A 22,429-nucleotide genomic window follows, 5' to 3' on the forward strand; every position below is an offset into this window, starting at 1 on the left:
TGTCTGTACTTTAGCCAGGAATTGGGGAAGCAATGAGAATGCAGCTTCAAGTTGCCTGGCCCCAGCACAGCTCCCCAGCAGCTGGAAGCTGCACTGGTTCTGCAGCCAGGGATTGGGATAGGGTGCAGAGAAACAGCAGTGAGAGTGCGCCTCCCAGCTGTCTGGCTACAGTGCTGTAGGGGTGTGAAAAATGGGCCATAACGGTTTAGATTCGGCCCAAATTGGGAACAGTAATTCAATTAGTCGATTTGGATCGCTGGCCTGATTTGATTTGAATCTTCAGATTTGGATTCAGCCCATGCTGATTCGGAGACTCAGTGATTTGGCCACAGACATAGCTTTACATGTTTTTTCTACATCCCTCAAGGTACCAGGCATGGCTTGTGAACACTACAATGGTGGGGCGGATGAAGCATCCTGTAGGAGTGTGGAGGGGGGGGCCCCCCACATGGTTGGTGGTGCACCCGGAAATGGACTGGAAGTACTTCCAGTCAACTTCTGGGTCCACTGCCAAGTGCACGGGCGATCCCTCCCCGCCACGCCCCTCCAGCTCGGCAATCAGCTGTGGGGGGAACCCGGGTGCCCCCCGCAGAACCAGGAGGCATCACTCTCTGAGCCAGGGGGCAGGAGGTACCCTGTACGCTCCCAGGCAAAGCCAGAAAGCACTACCGGGTTCACTGTTGAGTACGTGGGAGACCCCCCTACACTTCCATGGGATGCTCCATCCGCCCCAGCATCTCAGCATTCACGAGCCGCCTGGTACCTTGAGGTGTGTAGAAAAAACATTTAAAGCTGTGACTATGCCCAAATCATCAAATCTTTCTGAATCTCTCCGAATCGATTCAGAGGGTTCCGATTTGATTCAAAGAGATTAAAGGGTCTCTTGATTTGATTTGGAGATTTGGCCTAGAATCAGACCCAATCTCTGCCGAATCAAATCAGCAACCAAAGCTTTGCACAGCCCTACAGCGCAGCCCCTGTTCAGCTGGAAGCTGCACTTGAATCCCTGCTGGGGAGCAGGGCTTGGGATAAGCAGCATTGGAGCTGATGCAGCTCCCAGCTGCCTGGCCCTGGCACAGGTTCAAGCAAACCCTCTTGCTGCTGATGTGCTACTGAAGCCACCCAGCCTGCACTGGACTGGAGCTGAGTTGTTGTGGCTCATGGCTTGAAAAGGTTGCAGGCCCTTGATTCTGGGAAGGGATGAGGTGAGCAACTTAACTGAGAGAGACAGGACAGAAAAGAGGTGGGACTGGAGTATCCCCCCTTTCTTCTATAGGTCTCCTTATACTCAAGTGTAGAATTATATCTACCACTCCTGGGAGATAGACAACAGCAAGGCTCCACCTAGTTTAAGTGTATCAGTCAAGTCCCAGGCTCAATGGCAAGCTCACTGGCAATCAGACAGATTACTAGGACCCCAGCTTCCCCATGCACATGACAGAAGGAATGAGAGGTATTATTGTTCCGAGACTGCAGACAGAGTTCGAGAACCTTCTACATCCTTTGGGCCATAGGATGATCTTTTGAGCACAAACACCTCTTCCTGCCCTCAGGAAGCTCATTCATTCATCATTTGCAAGAACTGAATCATTCACTTAGAAGCTCTACTAGGCTGAACAGTCTAGACCAGAGGTTCTCAAACTGTGGTTCACGGACAATCACTGGTGGTCCATTCAGGCAGTGCGCAGAAAGGTTGCGGAACAATCAAAAATATCTATACTTGGTCCTGCACTTGTTTTATTTTTTTCTGATGAGGGAGATCAAGGCTGTTTTGGCAAAATGCAAACAAAAGTTTATTAAGTGGTCCACTGAGACCATCAGCAATTTTCAAGTGGTCCGTGAAAAAAGAAGTTTGAGAACCACTGGTCTAGACAGCTTTATATAGGTGTCATCGCATGCAGAGAGCTGGCTATCAATACCTGTCAAATCTGATGAGACTCCTTGTACCAGGAATATGGCCTAAGAGACCCCAATTAATGTAGGTTTGCGAAGGACAGGAACTCTCATAATAAGCCTACTAAAGTAAGTTACGGCACCCTCTCTAGCACAAAGGTTGTCGAACTTTGCAGCTTCCATGGGCTGGGCCTTGTGACCTGGCTCCCTGCTATGGGCCACAGATCTCTGACTCCTAGGATGCTCAAGCTACCTATGCTTACTCTTGCTCCTGATCCCAAGCCCCTCTGCAGTGAGGGCAATCACAGGCAGAGCAGCAGGAATAGCTACGGAGGGGGACAGTGCAGATGGGATAGGCAGCACAGCGCAGCTGAGCACCTCCCAATGCCACCCTTGGGCCACAGGTTGCCAACCCCTGCTCCAGCACATACCCTGAGGCTTTTAGCAGAATTAAAAGTGAGTCACCAAGAAAGTATTTCTTCATGTGCACAGGGATTTCTGGATGAAAACATACTTTCTATTATTTTCTTACTTAATTGCTATATAACATTATCAATAAATTGTTCAGTTTTATGATGCCAGATTTTTTTTTATTCATAGCACACTACCAGTTTCAGAAAATCTGAACAATAGTGAATAAACGTGAAAAAAAATTGAGAAATTAAAATCTTGTAAAAAAAAAACAAACCAACCCTTCATTCTGACATTCTCCCTCTCATTACAAGGCTAAACAAAAAACATTACTTGAGAGCCTTTTAGGTGATGTACTTTTGCTGGGAAAAAAATAATAATAACCAGTTATAAGAGACAGAGACAGCTCTTGGGTTTCACTGTTAGGGCCCCTCTAGAGCTTCAGGTAAAGGTATGATAGCATCTGATGCATGATCCATATTATGCCTCCTACCAAGGCCACATATGCATGACAGGAGGCATGACTGTGGGATCCAGCATCAGACCCAATCATGCCTTATTGCCAGTGTAGGGGGAGCCCAGGTCCCCTGCACTGGCAAGTAACAAGCGTCTGCAGCTGACGGGACTCTCAGCCCGACAGTACCCCACAGCTGCTGCGATGGAGAGTACTGTCAGCTGGCAGGAGAGACAGCTCTGGCAACTGTCAGCCCTGGCAGTGCCCCAGTGCAACAAGGCATGGGGTCCATGCTCTGTTGGAATCCCTTCCATGCATTGTGGTCTGGGACTCCCAGCTGCTAGTAGCACATGATGCATCCATGAGGCTGGGAGCCCTGTCAGATGATGGGGCTCCCAGCCACGGAGGGCACCTTGTTACATGTGCAAATGAAAGCTGGATAGAAACCAGCTATAAAGTTATTACACATTTTTCAGCTCTAACTTTATAGTTGGATGGACCTTTTATGGCATGATAGTTAATTTACATGTGTAATCAGTCTCAATTAATTCTGTAATTAACAAGTTCACTGCATAATACATGTAACGTGTAGAGGGGGCCTTAAATTCTAAACTTGTTTCTTCCTAAGATAGAACAAGACAAAAATACAAAAAAGGAAGAGAATGAAAAAGTCAGTAAATAAGAAAATGCAGCTTCTGTGACTAACTGTAAAAAATCTTAGGAATGGCACAGGACACTAATTAGCCACTCCCAGAATGCACAATGGCATTTCTGTTTGCCTTTCTGGTCACAGGCCCAGATAAATTTAATAACCTTGCATTCAGCAAATAAATACATTACCAGTACACTAGTGTAACTTGTACCTATATGTCGTTCCTTCTTACTTTTTAAGGTCACAGCTAAAAAGCCTGCATGATTTGGTTTGTCTGGGTAGGCTAAACAGAACTGTTATAAAACACAAGGCAAAGAGATAAAGAAGAAAGATAGAGTGAACAGAATCTGAGTGAAGAAAATAGAAACTGTCACATAAGAAAGAAAAGGCTGTGGGCCCGGTCCTCAGGCTGGATCAGGCCCAGAATCTCCCCTGACCTCCTCCCTCATGGATCCAGCACACATCGTTCCCACTGTAGGACCCATGCTGCACATGGCACCTGTTCTGGCCTGTTCAGAAGCAGATATCACATGCTGCATGCATCCCAGGACCTGTACACAAGGCCAGTCCAGTGGTGTGCGAGTCGACTCGGACTCAGGAACACCACCAGGGACTGGATGATGGGACTGTGGGCCAAATTTGGCCTGCAGGCTGTATGTTTGATGCTGCTGACCTATTTCATCCTGGGATAGCTGACTGCTTCATGAAAACCAGTTCCATGCTACCTAATGGCCAGGCATTGTAAAAATGCCTGCTGCAAACAGTTAGCTTTACTTCAGTGCAACATCTGGAGCAAGTTACTGAATTTTAAGCACTGTTTCCATAACCTTAATCCATGTGCCCAAGAGTTAGGTGCTTAATTGCAAATTTAAATCTGGTATTTCCTGACTTTTCAATCTTATCTGGTCCTGTTAATGATTTTTAATGTAGCTTTTCAAAAAAACCCCCACAAAAAACCAAAACAAACAAACAAAAAACCCCAAACCTTGTTTATCAGTTCATTTTATTACTCAGGATCAATGTCCACTGACTTTACCTGTTTCCGTATTGCTGCTTTTAAACATTAGGAGCAGTAATAGACATCCACAGTTAAGCTCAAAAGCAACTGACCATCTACCTTAAACAATCCTGAGATCACTTCCCACAAGTAATCCAGCCCTTTCCTGGAAGCTCTCCTGAGCTTCCAAGTTTGTGCCCTAGCTTGCCACTTCCCTACATGTTCAGTACTCAGCCAAGCTAACCAAGATGGATGGAAGCAGAGAAAGTCTGCATGCAGCCCTTCTGCATCTCACTTCCTATCTCAACTGCCTGTAACAAAAACAAAGCAGAGAAGAGGCAAAGAAAGGATGCGATTCCTGGAAGGCTCTGAGCTTTTGTTCCTCTCCAAAAGTGCTCTTCCAAAAGTCAAACTGTCTCCTCCTAATCTTTGCACATACAGAGCTTTAAAATTATATAGCAGGGTAGGGGAAGCTTATGTTTCTGAGGGCAACTCTTATAGTTGCTTCAGACAGGTAGAAGAGCATCAGAGGAAGGCACTGGGGTTAGTCAGCTTATGAGAAAGACCCAAAAACATCAGCTAAGGAGGGACAGCGTGCCAAACTGCTCTTCTGCCTGCAGCAGTCAGGCTAGAGTTGGGATACAAGGGACAGACATCTCTTCCCACAAGTGGGATGTGAAAGCAAGTAGATTTTCAAACTTAAAAGATACCTGATTGTCGTAGTTGAAAAATAAAAGTTACTAAGCATGCAAGTGGGGGAAAGCCTAATTTCTGATTCCTGCTCTCAGGGTAATTTCTGTTTTTTAGACAACAGCTTTTTACATTAACTTGCATAAAGCACTCAGGAACAAGAGACTAGAATCCAGGAATCCCCTCTCCCAGCTGAGTGTCTCACAGATACAGATGCACTCTGTATGGTTTGCTTTTCTTCTGGCTTTGCGAATCTTTAATTCTTTGCTGCACAGTAATCTAGCTTCAGCAGGAGGCATGAAGGGTGCCACCTTTGCACTACTGATTAGGACATTCTTCTAGAAAATGGAATATGTGGGTTTGAATCCCTACAGGCTGCTAAAGGAACTGAGGTTGGTCTCCCAAGTGCTCTAACCTTTATGTATTATGAAAAAGCCAGGCATTGCCACCACTTTCTCCTCCTCAGATGATGATGGCTTTAAAACAAGTGATCTCTGTTCAATTCTCTCAAAGAATACTTGTAGTTGTCTGCTTTCAAGAGTGGGTTCCAGGCTTTGGATCTTGAATAGAGGTAGCTATCCTGAAGCCCTGATTTAGGGGCCCAAGTTCCAGGGAGGGATGGGAAATCAAACAAATCCTTGCTTTCCTATTAGGTCATGGGTAGGTAAAGTCTGACCCATGGACTGGATCTGGCCACCAGTGGACATAACGTCCCAGCAGCCCCTGCCTGCAGGGCTGTGGCCGATCTCCATGGACACCCCAGCTGCAGCTACAAAGTCATAGTGAAGTCACAAAGACTGGCCCAGCCGCACTGCCGGACTGCGTGGCAGGGCAGGGCAGGGCAACGCAACGCAGGGGCAGGGCAGGGCAGGGCAGGGGGCTGCTCTGAGGCCACTGGGATGTTGCAGCACTGTAATGTTTAAGTCCTTTCTTTGGATGCTCTATAATCAGTGCTGCTCAACCTTTTTTTCTGCTTCTCCCCACCCCCCTTCAAATGGGCCAAATAATAAACCAGAAATGGGCAGAGGACTGCACAGAGCATTTTGAGGTCACTAGCATGTCAGTATGGCTCCTGCCAGAGCTCAAAATGGTAGTGAACTGTCTGAGCTCGCCAACCGTCTGCACAGGCTCTGGCCACACCCAGGGGGTGACGGCTCACAGGCCACACAGGTCGAACACCACCACCCTAAATGTAAACACCTCTGAAAAACTAAACCAAAAAACCCCCAAGTGTTCAGAAATGGTTCTAATAAAGCAAGTTATTGAAACATTTAATAACGGAGGTAAATATTTCTGCATAATGAGAAAACCATTACAATCAGATACATTTTAGTTACTAGGGAAGACACAGCTAAATAAACTGTAGTTCAGTGTAAATCCTTATGATTCAAAGTGAATGAATTAAGAATTGTTTGTGGTATTCCACGCATCTCAGCAAAAACAGAAAAAATCCTAAGATTTATTACATGTTTAAATACTTTTTGGCACTAGAAATCAGAGATAGAAGGTTTCTTTTGTTTCCAAAATCAGGATCTCCAAGAATTATTTTTTTTATCACAAAATATCCACAATTTATATTAATCTCTAAGAAGTGACCAATGGATTGAGAGTAAATGAGATTTATTATCACAAAGTTTGACTGGCTGCATTTTTCCAACACAATTCATTCTCTTGCTTTAGGCCCTATCATCCAAGCATTCAGTTAGCTTTAACACTATTTCCCCTGATATTGATCCAGAAAAGTTGTTTTTTAAAAAAACAATACAACACTTTTGTCTTCCTCTTCCCCAAAACAGTAGTCCACTGTGGCAGTGATTACAGTTCCATTGATGAAAAAAGTTACTAAAACTACTTAAATAACATTGCTTTTTAGTCTAGCCAAATGTAAAAGGGAACAGAGACTTTTATTAATCTTGTGAACAAACAAGAAGCATTTTCCAATGATTATCAAATGTTATTTTAACAACATAAGCTGTTATAAGGCCATCAGATAGAAGTCAGTAGAAAAAAAATACCAAATGCATGCTATTGTAGAATAATTAAAAGGACAGAAGGAAGATAGAGACAGCAGTTTATAAAATATTAAGAACATTTAGATACAGGATGACTTTAAAGTACAGTACCTGAAAGCCTGTGAGAGCAAGAAGTGTAAGAGATACCAGGTAAGAGAGAGCTCACAGTGTGAAGCAGAAGAGGTACACTTTTAGTGGTTGGCAAAGCCTCATAAAGATGGACACAGTTGCTGATAGACTGGCTTCGCTTAGCTTCCAGGGAGAAATAAAGTAATAATAATGTCAGAAAACACAGTAAAATATCTGGATTTTTCTTAAGACATTTGCTGTGTCATGGCAAAATGGAATGCAGAATATATCTGAGAAAGCTCTGACAAAAAATACAATATTCAGAAACCACCATGAAATTATTTCTCATGAAGTATACGTTTAATGTTGTTAAAAGTCTACCATTATCATGTTGGAATAAGCTAGCATACGACGTACGCTAATCAGCAAGATTTTGTGATCTACAGGAACATGAAGTATTACAATACCATACCTCATCATAAATCCACTTGGTCATTTAAGACATGGGACATCTTACCAGCTCTTCCTCTAACTGTATAATTACTATGTACCACCAGTCCATCCTATCCCAAATCTTTCCGGTTTTTAGTTGTATTAGATAACACAAGGGAATTTTTTTCAGCCAAGTGTTCACCTTAAAATAAAGAATAGGGAACATCATATTCAATAACTTCCTTTCTGTTAGTGTGGTCTCCCATGTTTGAGACATACATGGCTTCCTCTTTCTCTCTGTAATGTTGGAGGTGGTTCAGTGCTGTAACCCAGCCCATCATGGTCATACCTCCTTCTACGCCCACTGGGCAATTCCTTCCAAAGCAGCACACAAAGTCAGAGGATAAATAAACCATAATTTCAATGCTAACCAGTGAACTAGTAGGTAAAATGGCCTGTTATACACATATGCATAAAAATTAAGTTAAGTTTTCTCCCTTGGCTAAGATCAGCAAAGGAAGATGGAGCTATAGATGATGTTTAGAAGCAGAAATGAAATTATCCCATAACAAAATTCCTATTCTGAAGCAATTTATTATTTAGATATGAAAAGTAACAAGAAATCAGAAGAGAGAGAGAGAGAGAGAGAAAATTTCTTTAAGGAAATGACAACATGGCACTTCTGGATCATCTCATATGAAGCATTTTCCCTCTGAAGGAAGACTACACAAAGAAGAGAAAGTCTAATCTGTTCATGTCTAGTAACAGCATTAGAAAAACAAATTGCTGTCCTAAAGATTTTCTAAGGGGAAGCACAGCTGTTTCTGCATGTTATGTCAACATTCACCAAACAGTATGCCTTGACTGCATCCCAAACAAGTTCACCCGATACCTTGTATGCTTATTTAATTTGGGTGTCCAAAGTCCTTAGTAGCCTCGAGTAAAATGGAGAGAAATGAGGAACCCAACCTCTTTTGTGATTTGATAGGGTTAAGGTAGACTGTAAGGACTATATAAACAACTAAGCTGAACCATAGCTTTTTGGTAGCATGCTGTGGACTATGACAGGTGATGGCAGAAAAATGTCTTGCAAGTTTTGGAAGAACTGCACTTTCAAGAAGAAAGAAGCTGAAATCTTAACACAGCATGTTTCCTGCACTGCTGAAGCTGCAATTTTCAAGAGTTGCCTATTATTTGATAGCAGCTAAGGAGCAAATTTTAGTCCAGGGGTGGCCAATCTGTGGCACGCATGCTGTCAGTGTCATGGGCAACCTCTGTGGGGTACATGGCAGACCAGGCAGGAAGCAGAAAGCAGAGCCACAGGCTGGGCAGTAAGCACAGCGGACTGACATTTGGAGAGGGTGCAGGGCTAATCTGTAGCGTGCTAATCGAAAGGGTTGGCCCCCAATCTTTTATAGAACTGACAGAAGGGTGTGCCAGTGTAAGTGGTTTAAAAAGCTTGATGGCAAGGATGTTCTTCACCAACTGGAGTCCCACATAGAAAACCTAGTCTGACCAAAGATTTTAGTTAGTTTGACTTGCTCTGAGAAAAGCTGTAGAAAACAGAGGCAGAACTCTCAAAAGCAATCACTGAAGCCCAATACCTCTTTTTCACCTGTCTGTTGTCAAAAGAGCCAACTGATCTGAGAAGGGGCAAATTCTGCCCCAAGATGAAGATCTAGTCAGAGCCATAGCCTGTTGTTGTCAAAGGTAGTTCTTAGCGGTGTTACTGTCACTTCCGGTTTTGCCACCTAATCCACAGTTGTCAAGTTTTTCTCTGAAGTATCCAATAACCTTCCTTTAATACTTTCATGAAAAGGCTGAAAGAGATGCCTCTAATATGAGACCACGGAAGCCACCAATTCCTTTCACAAGGTGTTTTCCACCTTTCTATCTGTTAGATCCTTAGGAAAAAACATGTCTATTATGTGGCATCACCCACTTTGTTAAAGATTCCACCACAGCATAGAACTTTGGTATTTCTATAAAGGCATTTTCTGGCTCCCATAGCTTATAGTGAGTGAGTGTGTGACTCCTCTTGACTTCCCCCTTGTGAGAGTTTCCCATTCCACTATTATCACATGCTCAAAGGAAAAAGGACTATTGTCCCAGAGACTTGGGTAGCAGGTGCTTGACTTCTACTTAACAATAGGCACCTGCTCTAGCTGGATCTGAATGGTATGTGTAACTTTTCTGCACATAGTATCAAATGTTTCTACTATTCTTCCCCCACCAAATCCCTGCTCATCCTGATTTGGAGAGCTCCCTTTCTTCTGTCAACAAGGGGGAGCCTGAGTCAGAGGTTGATCACTCAGATTTCTTATCTTGATTTCCCTCCCTTTTTATTGTTTTCTGGTATTTTGACATTTTCTGCCTGCTTTGGAGTTGCCATCTGGATGTGGCCAGAGCTTTTGCTTTATTTTGGTTCTACAGACATTTTAATTCCTTTCCCTTTAGAAATGTCTACATAACAAATGTATTGTGCCAGACAGAAGTACTCATTAACATAGTGCAGCTCCCTCCCCAGCCAGAAGTAGCAGAGATTGCTCTCATGCAGTGCTGTTCCCAGGCTAACTAGGACTAGACTCAGCAATACTAATTGGTTTGGTCATACCTTAGCACAAATGTGCTTCAGCCCACAGAGGCTGACACGAGTATGTATGAAAATGCTGCTGCCTGTTCTGATGAGTCTGTGATATAGATTCATCCTCTGAGCCCTCACCCTCATAGTCAGTCACACCACCTGTGGGATAGGAGCCTAGTTTTAGATCATCCTAGTTCATGTTCAAGAGAGATACACAGGATCCTTGCATTTTTACCTGGTAGCTTCTTCTGCTCATATCTCTACACATTTGACCACTGTGTTATACACATTTGTGCTTATTTACTGTACTTTGCAAGGTCTTTCATTGTACATGTGCCTTCAAGCAATGGGTGTTGCAGGAGGTGTTGTATAATCTGAGGCTCTGTGCTGTAGTCACAGGTGACTGAACCAATGGTATAGCCCCACTTCTTCATTAGTTCCTTCAAGCGTCCGACTCTGGTACACAGATGGTTAAGACATCACTACCTTTGCTATGGTTCATCAGCCCCTGGTGTTAAGGATTCGGCTGCTGGAACATCCATTCTTCTGCAGATATTTTCTTCAGTGTCTTGTTCCACATCTGTAGTCATGTCTCCTTGGGTGTGGCATCAAGAGGCTGGGTGCTGGTCAGGAAGCTCCTGTGTGACTTCAGACTTGTATGCGCTGCAGGATGGTTGTACAGTGGGTGTCTCACATCTTCAGTTTGTCTTAGTCATTCTATCCTGCTGGCCACTGCTCTTCTGATGTCAGGTGGAGTGATTCTAGACAGCAGGTATATACAGTTTAGGCTGGTAGGCTTCAGACACCCTGTGATGTATTGGCTCTTATTGTTCAGAATGGGATCAAGGTGCTTAGCATGTATGGATCTCTCCCATACAGGGCATGCATACTCAGCAGAGGAGAAGCTGAGAGCCAGAGCAATAGTTCAGATGGTTGAAGGGCTAACTCCCCATTTCGAGTTGGCGAGCTTATATAGAATGCTGTTCTGAGTGCTCACCTCTGCTTTTGTCTTCATGATGTGTTCTTTGTATGAGTGGGTTCAATCGAGGGTGACTCTACGGTAAACTGAATTTGGACAGTGGGGTCCTGGACCACTTCTCCTAGTGGTTGGCCTCATTGAGCACATCCAGACGAGCCCAGCCATTCGATATGTGGTACCACAAACATCCCTTCAGCTCCATACACCACACAGTCAGGTGTTCTCTGTGCTGCAAAGGCATGCTGTCCATGCATCTGCTGCTCCATTTTTTCCCCACAGGTTTTTTTAGCCCCTGGATATCCAGGGTCAAAAAAACCTGCAGAAAAAAATGGAGCAGTGTACCCACAGGCAGCACATGCCACTGAAAAGCATGGCTGGGCCACCCAGAGCCATGCTGTGGCTGCCAGCCAGGCTCTACCTGGTAGCATTGCCTATGCTGCAGCCTCAGGAGGCCCCCAAGAGCCCAGGTAAGCCTTCTGGTGCCAGCACAGTGCTGGCCCCAGCCTACCCTACCACCCCCAGGGTAACCTACTGCATGCCACAGACAAGTAGCTGCAGGCAAAGTGTACAACTGCTACTTGTCCCCGTAGAACCAAGTGTCCATGCTCATCTGGACATGGCCATGGTTTTTCAGATTGAAGGCACATACTTGTGTTTTCACTGGGTTGGCATGTAATTGGTTTTCAGCGTAGTATGAAGTTGGGCCAATTACTTTCTCACTTAGGGATTTTTCAACGTGGTCAAAGCCAGTGTTTTGGGCTATTACGCATAGGTTATCGGCATGGGTGAAACATGGTAGCTAAGGACATATTTAACTGTCTGAGGAGAACCAGAGGGTTTCATCACAGGCCTTTCCTGTCATTTGCCCACAGAAGAGTCTGTGAATGATGCTTCATAAATAAAACAGGCTTGGATTTAAGCCTGTTGTTTGAGGGAGAGCTGTGCAATGCCTGGAAAGTAGCAGCACTGTTAGAGCAGACAGGCCACAGCAGCAGAATAGATGGCCAAGACCACACTGCTAAATAACAGACACAAGAGGAAAGAGGGAGGATGACTATATTGCTTGTTAGTGTTCAAAAAACTTAATTGAAAGCAAAGTTAGTAAAGAAAACTGTTGGGAGCAAAGCAACTGAGCTGACTGATCTGTCAGTGTACTAGAGAAGAAGATTTGTCAGCTAATTTACAGTAACCCAACGTAAGAACTGCAGAGAGAAGAATAGTACAGCTCTCAGAACTTTGCAAGATGCTCAAATGCAGGAATCAAGTTTTAATACTGTTCACTTTTTTAAGATGGTGGTACAATTTTGGGGGGATTATTATTTAACTCAGAGGCCTACCTGAGCCCCTCAATCTTCTAAATATGCTACAAAAGGCCTGTATTTTGTTTTGTTTTGTTTCTTGTATTAAGGAAATAAAAATCATCACTTTCTGCAAGACAGGTGGAATTTTAAGTCTCCAGGACAGTTTTGATATGACTGCTCTACAAGACATCAATATGAGAATCATGGTTTTCCTATCCATCTGCCTAAGAAATGAACCACATGCTGGTATCAGGAAGGCCAGGTAGCACATTTGCTTATGTTAAATCATTTACAAAGCTTGTCTCCACTTCGATATTTATTTAGGTTTACATAAAAAGTAAAAAACAGGATTTATTCAAGGCTCCACATGGCCCAGCCACACATAAGACACAATGCCACCTGTAGCTCACCTTTCAGCACTACAATCTCAGGGCACCTATACATGAGCCCAGAGAGGGCTTCGATGTGCTAGAATTCCAGTGCGCCAGAGAAGACTCAATCAAGTCAGCTGAAGTGTGGTAACTGCCATGCTCCACCAGCCTCCTGCATCTTGTGTATCAGCATCCCTGCACTTAAAAATGGCACTAGGGGTGCTTTATCTAATGCTCAAACAAGCTTTAGTTCAAGTGCTGCCCCCCGCCCCGCTCACACACACCATTTTTAAGTGCAGGGACACTGACACATGAGACACAGTGGCTCTTGAATTAAAGCAGTTCTCAGAGCTGCTCTAATTAAACACTGCCCCCATCACCCCCAAAGTAAGTGTACAAGTGCCCTCAGCCTCACAGCAGTCTATCTTTCTGGGCCTGCTAGGGCTGAAAACCTTTCAACTCTGCCAGTGTATTTCCTTAACTCTCAACCCTGGTGAAATTTGAGGTTATCCATCATTTTCCACAACTATTAATGCCAACATGCCACTAAGTTCTAACTGTAAAAAAGTTATAGTTGATTTTGTTTAAAGTTCTGGCACTTGAAAGATCTGACTTCCAACTAACTATAACGATGCAATGCAGTAACAATGAGGCTTTTGCTTCCCTTTTCTCTTTCCAATGGAACCAAGGTGAATGAGCAAGGTAAGCTTGTTGTACCAGTGCTGGCAGCATGCATGCATGAGAAATGAGTGCATGCTGCTCTGAGGCTTGATTTTTCAAGTGCCTGCATAATGACACTATAATTCTAGCACTGGCACCCACCTCAAGAGCTACTGCTACTAGCATGAAAAATATTTACTTGAACAGCATCATACGATTTTTGTATTTGTTTAGAACTTCAGGGCCAAGGTGGGTATCAGTGAGCTTGCATTTTGAGATTCACATGCAATTTTGTTCAATTATTTTATGTATATTAGAAAGAGAAACTATAACTCCATTGCCTTATTTAATCTAACTCCATAAAAAAGGTTTTCTCTACACAAATAGGTATTGTGTGTACGCAACTTATAATGTTGCGTTGGTCTTCAACTTGATAGATTAGTCTTAAGTGAAAAGCCAAAAAGGCCTGGATGGTATTTTGTTTGTTGCCTTTCCTTCATTGCTTGCTTGCTTATGTATGCAATTTATATAATGACCTTCCCAAAAAGTCTCAAGGCAGCTTACAGAAAGAGATATAGAACAACTTAAATGGGCAACTAGACAAAAGAAAACAATGACAAAATGAAAATAAAGCAGAGACATCTCTGTCTAGTTTGGTTTGCTAAATGTCTGTCCAAATAGAAAGGTCTTGTAGTGCTTCCAAAAGATGGTCAGGTTTGGGCTTTGGCAGGCCTCAAGACGGAGGGAGTTCCAGACCTGAGGAGCAGGTGCTGAGAATGACTGAACATGTGTTTTGGCTAAGCAGCCTTCAGTTACTGATAGTACTTGCAGAACGTTGCCCTTGGCTGACCTTAGGAATAGCAATAGGACATAGGAGAGAAGACAGTGCCTTAGGTACATCTAGTTCCCAGACTGTGTAGTGCGTTTATAGATCAAAAATGGTGCCCTGACTTGCACATGGAAAATTATTGGGAGCCAGTACAGGCGCTGGCAACCAATGCCCCCATCAGAAGGTGCAATGCCATGTTCTGCGCCAGCTGCAGCCTCTGGATGGTCTCCAAGGACAGCCCTACATAGAATGCATTAAAGTAGTCTAGTTTTGAGAGTGCAGAGGTATGGATGAGGTTGGTCAGGTCTGCAAGAAATGCTGTATGCAGCCTTTTTTTAAAGCAAGGAGGTGATTAAATGTCATTAAACTAACAATAAATAAATAATAGAGATCCCAAAGTAAATTTGGAACAAATGAATAAAGGAAGAACATCTATGACACAGTTTAAAAAAACAATTTATTTTCATAATCAGGGTAATTTTTGGATGCTCTAAGGTTATGAATAAACATACAGTTGGAGTAGTTTCAAAAAGAGAAGAAGGAACTACTGCTTTTTATACAGTAACAGTTACATGTGCATGAGCCTAGAGCTATATAAATGCAGCAAAACAACTCCAACGTTAATCCTGCTTCATCCAGAATTAAACTTGGAGGGATTTATCTTACTTGCATCGTTACAGGATCATGCATGCACATTACAGTTAGAGTGTAACAGCTGCTGCGCAGTCCCAAGCAGCAATTCCTCCTCCCCTTTCAAAAATCCCCCAAGTGTTTGCCTGTCCAGGCCCTCAGCTGCCTTTTATTATATGAATATACACATTTAGTACATGATGGAATAAAGTCTATAGCTGCCAACTTAATCATACAAGAAGACCTTGAATTGTTCAGCAATTCTTACTGATTGCAAGCAAGAGGATTTAAAAACAGAGATAAGAATGGTTCTGAAATGTGCATAAAAATCACCATGCACTTTTGTCAATGGCAACAAATTTATGGTTCCACAAAGTACTGTTGTCTTTCATTGTGTTGTATTCAGAAACTATTCACAGTGATACAAATAAAGGTGTGATTTGTTTTACGCAAAAGCAGCAGTGACCTGAGAAGAAACTCCTACTACACTTAGAAGTTCAAAGACTCTTCTTTGAGTTTGTTTTTAGAAAACAATTCACAACCAAGGACTAAAAAGAGAGAAAATGATCTTATCCACTGCACATTGTGAGGCTTTCACTGATGAGAGCTCAGAAGTTTGCTAAATGCTAACGGCTGGCAAGTCAGGAACTAAAAGAGATCTCTAACCTGGCACACTGAGAAATTACTTCTAGGTAATTTTCTGTTAGTATCTTTTTTCTTGTTCATTACAAACCATTAACAGCTCTCACACGAGGAATTCAGAGATGGCCCAATATTGATGTTACTTGAGCATTCAGCCTTGTCCATTAAAAACTTAGACCACCATAGAAGAGTTCTTCCATAGCTGCTGAAACACTCCGCTAACTGATTAGTATAATTAAAACTTGAAATTATATTGATTCAATTTAAGGCAATTATATGTTTAAGCCTCACTTCAGAGAAAACACTGAATTTGTTACAAACTCTATTACTAGATTATTAAGGTAAGTTGAAAGAGTCAGGAAGCTATTGAGAAAAAGATTATCTTAAAATAAAATAAAAAAATCTTGGTTTTCCTGCATAGCTTATCTCCTTGTTCACAGCAAGTAGAAAGTAGCAGGCAGCAGATCTCGGGTGTAATAAGGGAAAGGATGAAGCAGACATTTAATATTGAGTGGATTAATAGACAAAAACTGAAGTTCATCTCATACAAAGCAGAAGGTTCCCAAATAATTCCTTACATTTTAAAGCAGGCTCAGAGTACCTTTCTACCAAAGGATGCCTTTAAAGAGGAATGGAAAGTTACTTTGCAGGTCTTCAATGGATTTCAGATTTCTTTCCCCACAATGCCACTAAAGACCTTACGGAAACAGCTCTATGAATGGTTTCCTAAATGCCCTGGATGCCAAAATGTTGCAAGATTTAACAACTTGCCTGCATCAGCTTCAAGAACTTTGAGACTATGGCATTTTGAATGAAACAAAATGAACAGAGGATTGTAATATGCAGGCTACATTCTTGAGATATAACTTTGGAGTGGTTCATTTATGCTGCAATCTTTCCAAAATAGTGCTAGCGACTTAAGGAACAAAATAGTAGAAATTATTTCTCCAGAATTACTGAAAGAAGAATTAATCTTGGACAAAAAAGGTTTTGCAACTGCTGAGACTGTTCCTTTTAGAAGGAAACAATTTGATTCTTATATAGAAGACGAGCTAACTCCAAAACCTGCATTTTGGAGAAGAATGCAACTAGAAGGACTGACCACTGTCATATATAATCTAATCATTCTGATTAATCCTGCCTCTTGATAATATTTAGTTTAGGAGTCTGATGTTCTTACATATGACAACACTTAGAGGAACACTTACTTTTATCTGATGCTTTATTGCATGACTCTGACCACACATTGTAAAGAAATCTGATGCAACTAACATGACCAGAACTTTGTAATTACTGGTATTATTACTTACATGATTTACAATAGCAGCTACAGGCCAGTTCCTATTTTTCTGTGCACTGTACAGAAAGGCAGCCCCTGACAAAAAGAACGTACTGGTTCCTATTACCCCAGAAATTAAGTTTGATCCACAACAAATGACATTTTCTGGTTGAAACTAGAGTCTGGAGACCAAAATAAGACTAATTGAGCATCCCTACTAAACTATGCTGCATATGTTTCAACTTCCTCTTCACATCCACAACTGAGCTGTGCCTTTCTTTCCCATTTCCAATGATTCCTGTTCATTCGCTAGCCTTAAAAGTCTGGGAAACCTCACTAAATGGGGCCACCAACAGTTCACCCAGAATCCCCATCAGCCCCTCTAACTGCCTGTTGTATGAATAGCGTGACTGTGCCCTCCATGAGGTGGAGCTGGACCAGGTTGCCCCACGCCTCATCTGCATATACATTTTTGGAGGATCCAAGGAGTCATGACAAGAACACCTGGTTCCAGGTGTTAGCGGGGGCTAGTTGGCACATGGATCCTTTGTGGCGGGGACAGCTGGAGTACACAAGCATACTGAACAGTGCTGAGCTGTGGGGTCATCATGGCATAAAATGCTGTTGACTCTGTTGAGGTCCAGTCCAATGAACTATATAGTAAATCACAAGACTTTTGGCTTTATACTATTATCATGCATAGTTTATATTACCTAAGTAGGTACCAAAGTGCTACTTTAAAGTATGTTTATGGAGTACCTGTGCTAAAACATGCAGCAGTTTCAAAAAAAGACCAAATGCATCAATTTTGGATGAACTAAGTGAATGGCTACTATATGCAAGTTACTAAAGCTATACTTATTTTGAGACTAATTTTTCCTCACATTTTCTTCTCACTTTCATGTTCTCAGGATGAGCAGGGTGTGACAGTAAGGAAGGAGGGGGGGACAGGGGCTGCAGGGGGAAATAAAAGTTTTGGGGGCAGAGGACTAAGGGGGTACCTGACCCCCAGATTTAGCATTTCCCTGGTGTAGCAGTGGGAAGAGGACAAATTCAAGGCAAACCTCCAATAAGTTAGATTTTATACCTGGAAGACTCTATCAAATTATCTCTGCTGACCCCTGCAGAGCAGAGAACAGCTGAATGTGCAGTACATGGACATGGCCATAAAGTACAGAGAAAGCTGGCTGGAGAACTTCTGTGCTAAAGGAATAAAAGGATTAATTTCTCAATGCTCTAGGGATTCTTCAGCTAAGGAGAGAGGAAGTAGAGCTAGAAATTTAAATAAAGTCACTACCATAAAAAGTATAAAAATTAAAAAATATAAACAAAGTCTGTGGGGGACACTGAATAGACAGTTGCTTTCTAGCAACTAAGGCTGAATTTCTGGTAAGATGAAGTCTAATGGGCTTGCTTTGGTCCTGCAGCTTCCAGAAAAAAACAGAGAACCACTTCCAAATTTTAGCAATGAGATAAATTATCCATTTGTTGTGAATGAGAAGGTCATGTAGCAGAATATCATTTACTTAAAAGCAGTAAGAATCTTCTGCTGTTATTGCCTATTGACTGCCAGTAGACTAGGAACCCTTAAGCATATGTCAGATCAGAAGACAGAATCTGCTACCTGAGGAGATGAAACTCATTATGTTGGCATGTTTGAAAATGCTGGCTTTTATCCTGAATCTGAAGATGCAGACACTCCCCTAACAACCTCTCTCTCCCTATTCTTATTTTGTTTCTTCCTATTTTTTCCTCAACATCTTTTTCTTTACAAAAAGTAAGAAACACAAGAGAAAGAAAACTGAAGATGCTACCAAATCTGTATCATCATCCTAACAGACTGGAGGCAAACAGGTGGAGCAAAGGAGGATGAAGCAAGTTATTTCCCAACTATATGGACGTACAGAAGCAGAACATAATTTGAATGGTGCTCTGAAAGCTATTATTATAAATTGTGTTGAAAAAGTAACATTTTAAGGATAAATGATATATAATTACAATGAAATTAGGAATGTTAAAATATTTTGGAAAACATAATTTACAGAGGTAATGGAATTATCACAAGACTTTCAGGAACTGATGTCCACATTTAGGCACCTAAATTAATGAATTTATTTTCAAAAGTACAGACTATTTAAGGGCAGTTCCCTCAACTGATGCACTGTTGCAACTCAGAGGACACATTTAGGCATTTAAATATGAACTTGGAAGCTTAACTTTATGCAACTATTCTTGCAGACTGGGGATCTACAGAACGTTATGTGTTCTTCTTAAAAAAAAAAAAAAAAGCACAGGCAAGAAAGTTATGTAAATTAAAAAGGCTTTTTACCCTGTCTCAATATCAAGAAAGTGGAAGATGTAACAACATTCACAAGGTGTATGGATACTGGGTAAGAAAAAAATGCAAGAATTCTTACCTTATTTAGATTTATTAGATAAATAGATACTGTTAAACATTTTGAACATATCTGCCTAAATTAAAAATTGACACTGTAAAATAAAGATAAATCTGTCTTCAGCTGAAAAAAGAACAGACTAATAAAATATGTCTATATCAAAACTATTTATTATCTGCTTGATATTTTCATTATTATACAATACCAATACAATACTCTGGGAAAAAGTTTTAAGTTTATAGCTTTTTTTCCCTCTCCTCCCCCCCCCCCTTTTTTTTTTTTTTTTTAAACTAATTTGTAATAAAATACTTCCTAAAGGACAAAAAATAAATTATAAATTAGTATTCAGTAAACAACTCATTACATTAAGTTACTTGTTTAACCATATAAATTATAGGTACTATAACTGTTATGCAAAACTGTTAAATATTTCTATACCTCCACATAGTTATAATTACAAAAGAAAAGTTTACCAACTGTCAAGTCATACAGTACAGGGTTGAACTACTGTCCATAATGAAAGCACTACAATGGTCTGTCACAGACTTCTTCGTTATAGAAAAGTGTTTTACAGTTCAAATTTGGCAAGAACAGCAAGGTGGTACACAAAGATTATTGTGAATACATACTATATTTTCCGGAGTTTGTTGATATAAAACTAGAATCTTAATACTACACTAATGGACTCGTTTCCACAGAATCAGAAGTACAGGATAAACTTGTATTCATCACAGTACTTAAATGCTTAAGAAAGCCAGGGGCATAGGTTGTAGATGTGTTGGTCTAAGGATACAGGCAGACAAGGTTCTCTGGATAAATCTGGTATCTTTTATTAGACCAACTTAAATAGTTGGAAAAAATTCTTCTTTGCAAGCTTTTGGTCAGAAACACTGGGGCTGTGCTAAGCTTCAGCCACTGATTCGATTCAGTGGAGATTTGGCCCGATTCGGAGTGTCTGCATCTTCAGATTCAATCCAAATCGAATCAGGAGACCCTTCAATCTCTCCGAATCTAACTGGAACCTTCCAAATCAATTTGGAGAGATTTGGAAAGAGTCAACAATTTGGACACAGACACAGTTTTAAATGTTTTTTCTACATACCTCAAGGTACCAGGCAGCTCGTGAATGCTGCAATGCTGGGGCAGATGGAGCATCCCACAGCAGCATAGGGGCGGGGAGGGGGTCCCAACGCACTTGGCAGCAGATCCAGAAATGAACCAGAAGCACTTCCAGGTCCACTGGGAAGTGCACAAGGGTACCCCTCCATGGCCGATCGCTGAGCTGGGGGAGCCCCCCCACGTGCTCAGCAGCAGACCCAAAAATGGACTGGAAGTACTTCCTGTCCACTTCTGGGTTCATTGCCGAGCATGCAGAGGGCCCCTCCATGCTCCTGTGGGATGCTCCATCCACCCCCACCATAGCAGCATTCACAAACCACCCCAGTACCTCAAGGCATATAGAAAAAAACATTTAAAGCTGTGTCTATGGCTGAATCACTGATTCTCCAAATCAGCATCAAATCTTCAGATTTGGACTCAGCTGAATTGAACTGGGACAGTGATCCAAATCAACAAATTGAATCACTGCTCCAGATTAGGGCTGAATCAAATACAGCCTGTTTCACACACCCCTAAGAAACATCCTTTGTTAGACTGAGGATGGTTTGTTGCAGTTGGTCTGAACAGATGCTTCCTCAGCCTGATGAAGGGTGTTTGTACCCAAAGGCTTGCAAAGAAGATTTTTTTCCAACTGTTTGAGTTGGTCTAATAAAAGATATCAGATTTACCCAAAAAACCTTGTATGAGAAAGACAGTGAATCTTAATCCACTGGTGAATATTCATTTTTCCTGAAGCTGGTTGTTTGTAGAAAACAGAGTTAGGGCTTTTAGAAATGCAATTAAAAGCTGCTGTCTTAAAGCTTCAGAGATGATCAACATGGCTAAAAAAAAGTCCCAGTTTGTACAGATATACTGGTTACATTATGTCTGCACATGCCAGAACACTTAGCCAATCAATTTGTTTGCTGACCTATTTAAAAAAAGGCGGTACTAAATAATAAATCATTCATTCTTATATAAGGAGTCAAGAGATCTTTCCTTATTATAACATTTTTGACTAAAAGGTGTCTTGAAATAAATAAAAATGAGCAATCTTTGAAGAAAACGAGAGTAAGTTAAGAAAAACATTTAGGGAACATTTATGGGAACACATTTATTTCTAAACAAAACAAATTAAAAGATATAGAAGTCATAATTTTTTTTTTAAAATTCAGGCTTATAATTCAGATGTTTTGATTATAATGAGGTTAAAGCAGTCAGTGCCTAACCTGTTGCTCTTTGACGGACTATATTTCTTGCTTTCTCAACTCCTGGTGCTCCAGAGGTGGTAGCACTCCTGAATCTCATTGGTTCCACAACTTCAGGATGACTTCTCCAGCTTAATGAAAATGATCTTCCCACTGCAGTTACCTTTTGTGGATCTGAGATGCCACCTTTGAGAAAGGCAGCATCAGTTAGAATAGTTATAATCAACACTATATTTCATTTCACAGTACAAAAAAAAAAAGAACTAAAACAATTTGCGCAGGACATGTTTTCAATCTACTATTTCTGGCAAAAAAGATTTTGAAAAAGTGTAAGGGATTCTAACTTTGGAAGTATAGAAGATAGACAACCTTGATCCAAACACATCATGGAAAACTACTATACAACAAAACTGTACTGTAGGGCTGTTAAACATGTGGTACAGCCCCTGGTGCTGGCTCTGGTCCTGAAGTGACCTGGACCTGCCCTGCAGGCAGGGCTCAGTGTAACAGGAGGCTTTCTTGGGGCTGGTTTGGCATTGGCCCGCCCACCTGTTTCTGGGTCAACCACCCACCTCCTCACCTTCCACACCTAGTTGTTTCTCATTTGATTCTAATTTAGGTGAGAGGCTGCCCATTCTTGCCCCGATGCCAGAGGGCGCTATCTGCAGCTCCATTCCTCCCCACACCACAGCCCAAGTCTCACAGATGGCATCTAGGTGACATAGCGCTCCCAGCCTACAGCCGGACCAAGCTTAGCCCTTGTTGTCAGGCCTCATACACACACACGTTCATACTGCCCTCCTCTCACTAGGGCCTCTCACGCTCCACCCCCTTTCACAGGG

General features: G+C 41.8%; 1 protein-coding gene and 1 long non-coding RNA gene across 4 annotated transcripts in view; one reads left to right on the plus strand and one right to left on the minus strand.

Moving 5' to 3' along the window:
• RALGAPA2 (Ral GTPase activating protein catalytic alpha subunit 2) overlaps nt 1–22,429 on the minus strand; it is a 357,121-nt gene that overhangs the window by 210,251 nt on the left and 124,441 nt on the right. For all 3 annotated transcript variants that reach the window (XM_019544076.1, XM_019544075.1, XM_019544074.1), the window contains one exon: nt 21,609–21,773. In XM_019544076.1, coding sequence (XP_019399621.1) covers nt 21,609–21,773 — 165 coding nt within the window. The remainder of the gene's footprint in view (nt 1–21,608; nt 21,774–22,429) is intronic.
• Nucleotides 3,751–20,327, plus strand: LOC109316190. The gene is made up of 3 exons (XR_002102748.1): nt 3,751–3,761; nt 5,762–5,766; nt 19,980–20,327. It is a non-coding gene; the product is annotated as an uncharacterized LOC109316190 (long non-coding RNA).

Source organism: Crocodylus porosus, unplaced genomic scaffold (genome assembly GCF_001723895.1).
Source record: "Crocodylus porosus isolate Cpor-Errol unplaced genomic scaffold, CroPor_comp1, whole genome shotgun sequence".
Classification (NCBI taxonomy): Eukaryota; Metazoa; Chordata; order Crocodylia; family Crocodylidae; genus Crocodylus; species Crocodylus porosus.